This window comes from Olea europaea, unplaced genomic scaffold (genome assembly GCF_002742605.1).
Source record: "Olea europaea var. sylvestris unplaced genomic scaffold, O_europaea_v1 scaffold1222, whole genome shotgun sequence".
Lineage (NCBI taxonomy): Eukaryota > Viridiplantae > Streptophyta > Magnoliopsida > Lamiales > Oleaceae > Olea > Olea europaea.
In genome coordinates this window covers 139623-142776 of record NW_019229647.1, presented here as the reverse complement: position 1 = coordinate 142776, position 3154 = coordinate 139623, and the positions used below count along the sequence as shown (strand labels likewise).

The 3154-nt window shown below is 35.7% G+C and overlaps 1 protein-coding gene across 1 annotated transcript; it reads right to left on the bottom strand.

The window, feature by feature from the left end:
• Positions 1–1367: 1367 nt before the first annotated feature.
• LOC111374217 lies at positions 1368–2306 on the bottom strand. The gene has a single exon (XM_022996860.1). It carries the CDS (start codon positions 2304–2306, stop codon positions 1368–1370), a length of 939 nt encoding a protein of 312 aa, XP_022852628.1.
• Positions 2307–3154: the final 848 nt, after the last annotated feature.

Below are 3154 nucleotides of genomic sequence, written 5' to 3'. Positions count from 1 at the left end.
TATTATGTTTCCTTAATTTTGCAGTATATAAACAATTGTAATCTTACATTATGTAACCAAGTTTGGGGGCTGCTATCAATCGGTTTTCTCTCTTTCTCCTCCATTCTTCATCTTTGGTTTGTTGTTTTTTAACAGTAATAAATATCTGAGTAAATCGGTTTGCTTGAAAAGGAGGATAGCATTGAATGCCAACGGCTCAACTCAACTGTAGCTCCAAGTTGATCTTAGTTAGTTAGCATTTGCTGTCTCAAATCTTGAGTTATCACTTTTAATTAAAAATAAAAAATGCGTAGCTGGTCGCTAATCCCTTTTTCATTGATCGATCCTTGGTCTAGTACCTTTCAATGATCACGAAAGTGAATCACTTATCATTAATTTCATGTAATCAAGTCACCCAACTTTGATTTGCGGGCAACCATGGTCTCTCCATCTATCACTGTCAATCTTACTAATGTGATATATTGGTGCTTTCTCTTTCTTGAAGTTGTTTAATGAACCAAAAATGTTCGGTCTTGCTGGGATTGATTTCCTAATTCCTACTCTAAGGGACCAATTTGTTCTGTTTGATTCGACAATGACGTATAAGTTCAAGGCCCGATATACTATTCGGTCTATGATTTGAGTGTCCAATATGGTCTGGTCAATCCGATGTCACGTGAAGAGAGCCTATACTATACATGATTACATTCTTCTAAAGTGTGTTTGTATATAAAGTAGTCATTGCTTTCATAAACTTCCTTTGTGAGACAAACTTAAATATAGACTATAAAACTCATCTTTCATTGTTTCACTTTAAACTTCAATTTCTCATTCATCTGTTTATTATTTTTGGCAAATAAATATATAATTTTGATGTTCTCACGAAAAAAAACACAGATCAACTTGATCTTCCAAATAGAACCAATTGGTTCCACCTAAAATTGTGCCTAAACAACAAAGCCATTCTTCCAACATAAAATTAGAGGTTACTGACCTGGTTGCACGTATGTTGAAAGTTCTGTGACCGCTGATGCATTTATCCCCAAGGAGGCTAAGTCTCATTTTTGGTTATTCATCAAACAAAAATTAGAAAACTACAAAGGGGTTTCATCCATTTAGAGCTTTTTATTAATGTAGGATAATCTCTGTTGAATAGAATCGACCCAATATTATTAAGATCGATAACACTTTTTGTATCCGACATCAAAAATAATTCCACAATAAGATATGATGCTATATGTAAAATTTACTCATCTCTTAACCAAAAATTGAAAAAATTACCTATACAAAACATTAAATAAATATAAAGATTATAGCTGAGATTCTGAATTCTTGGAGAACGAGTCCCTCTCCGGGACGGCCTCCGCCGTATTCCGGTCGATGAATATTCATTTACGAGAAAAACCACTAGCCAGTTCATTGGCGGTAGGATTGAATGACAGTCGCCCCAGAATGCCCTGCTTGTATGGCAAGAATGTCTTCTTCTTCAAATCTTCTGAAACCGCACGATTTGCTGTATAATGTAATTCATGAGCTGAAACTTTCCCCTTTCTTCTTGGGTTTGATCCAGAATCCTTAAAACTCGAATTCCTTGCATCATCGAATGATCTTCTGAACCCTGCTGTGTATTTCCTTAATGGATATTTATCTGCTGCTCGTCCTTCGGATGCACTTCGGAACAAGAAAAAATCCTTCAACCTCCATTTTCTTTGAGTTTTTGAGGACGAAGATGAGGAAAAATTCTTTGTATTCTGCTGTTTTTTCTCCTCTTGATCCCATGGAATTTGATCAGAAACTCTTAGAGGAGAAAGTGAACGGGTTGCTCTTCGGCTTGATGAAGATAAACCTCCTGCAGGAGCTCTATCTCTTCCTCTTCGGTGCTCTTCCGCCGTAGGAGCGGCGGCAATTGCAAAAGGGACTGCCTCTTTCTTATGCCCTTGAGAGAAATCACCCTTAATTCTTGCTCCAGCGGGATGTTGCAGCCGCGGTGGCGGCTTGAAGGACTTAATTACGCCACTATCAAAGAGTTCCTCCGCCGAAAGAGACGCAGTCTCCGATGCTTCCTCACCAATATCAAAAGCAAAGTCATCTTCATTTTTAGCAGAACCGGGCTTTGTCCTTGTTTCCTGAACAAAGGGCACCTCCGACGAATCTCCGCCGCCGCTGAACAAGAAATTATTAAAATCACGATATAACTGAGCCAAATGCGTCGGACTTGTTGGAGCACTGCAATAGAATTCCCCAATACGCTTGGGTGTAGAAGGTGAACTAACATTTGGACTGTTAAAATCAAAATCCATGCTGTTCGCAGGGATCATAACTTCCATTTCCATCGAGTTTAGTTTCTATATAATCTAATGGTCAAAGGCAAAGAGACAGGTAGGGTTTGGGATTTATATAGAGAAGAGCAGAAAGAGACAGGATTTATCGTTGACTAATCATATCTGACATACCAGCAGCCATTTATGACACTTTTAGTTTTCTATTTATTTTTCAAATATTTGCACCAATAGTCCCGAAAACATAGGCGTAGTGGACTCCTAGTCCCCAACCTTCCAAAATAGATGCAAATGTGGTTCCTATATCAAACCTAACCTAACTCTTATTTTTAAATTTTTCTTGTTTTCACATTTAAATTTAATTTTCAAAATATTAAAAAATAAAGAAGCAAAATATGAAAATATTTTAATCTTCTGTCTCGCATTGTTGCTATCCCTAATCCTGTGTTAAGCTTTTAGCTGCTAACGTGGCAATGTGTTTTCACATGCTAACTTTTTAGCAAGCAAAGCAATCTTATCACAATAGTTAGCCCTTGTTTGAGGCCATTTTGGGGGTAAAAAAATGTATTTTGAATAGTAGATTAATAAAGAATATGTGGTTAAAATTTAAAAAAAAAAATTTGATTTGTATATAATATTATTTTATTGAAAAATGTATTATTAAAAATGAGTTTTAAAAAATAATTTTTTAAGATAATAGGGCTCAAACAAGGTTTTAATATCAAACAAACGATATCCATCTCTTAGAACTGGGTTTTGTACTTATTTTGTTAGGTTGAAATTATTTTGCTCTTTTTAAAGTTTGGATCAATTTGTTACTATTCCTATACATTTGGGACAATTGGTCAATTTCCTGATTTTCTTTTTCTAAACCTTGACATGATTGGGGTTAATTT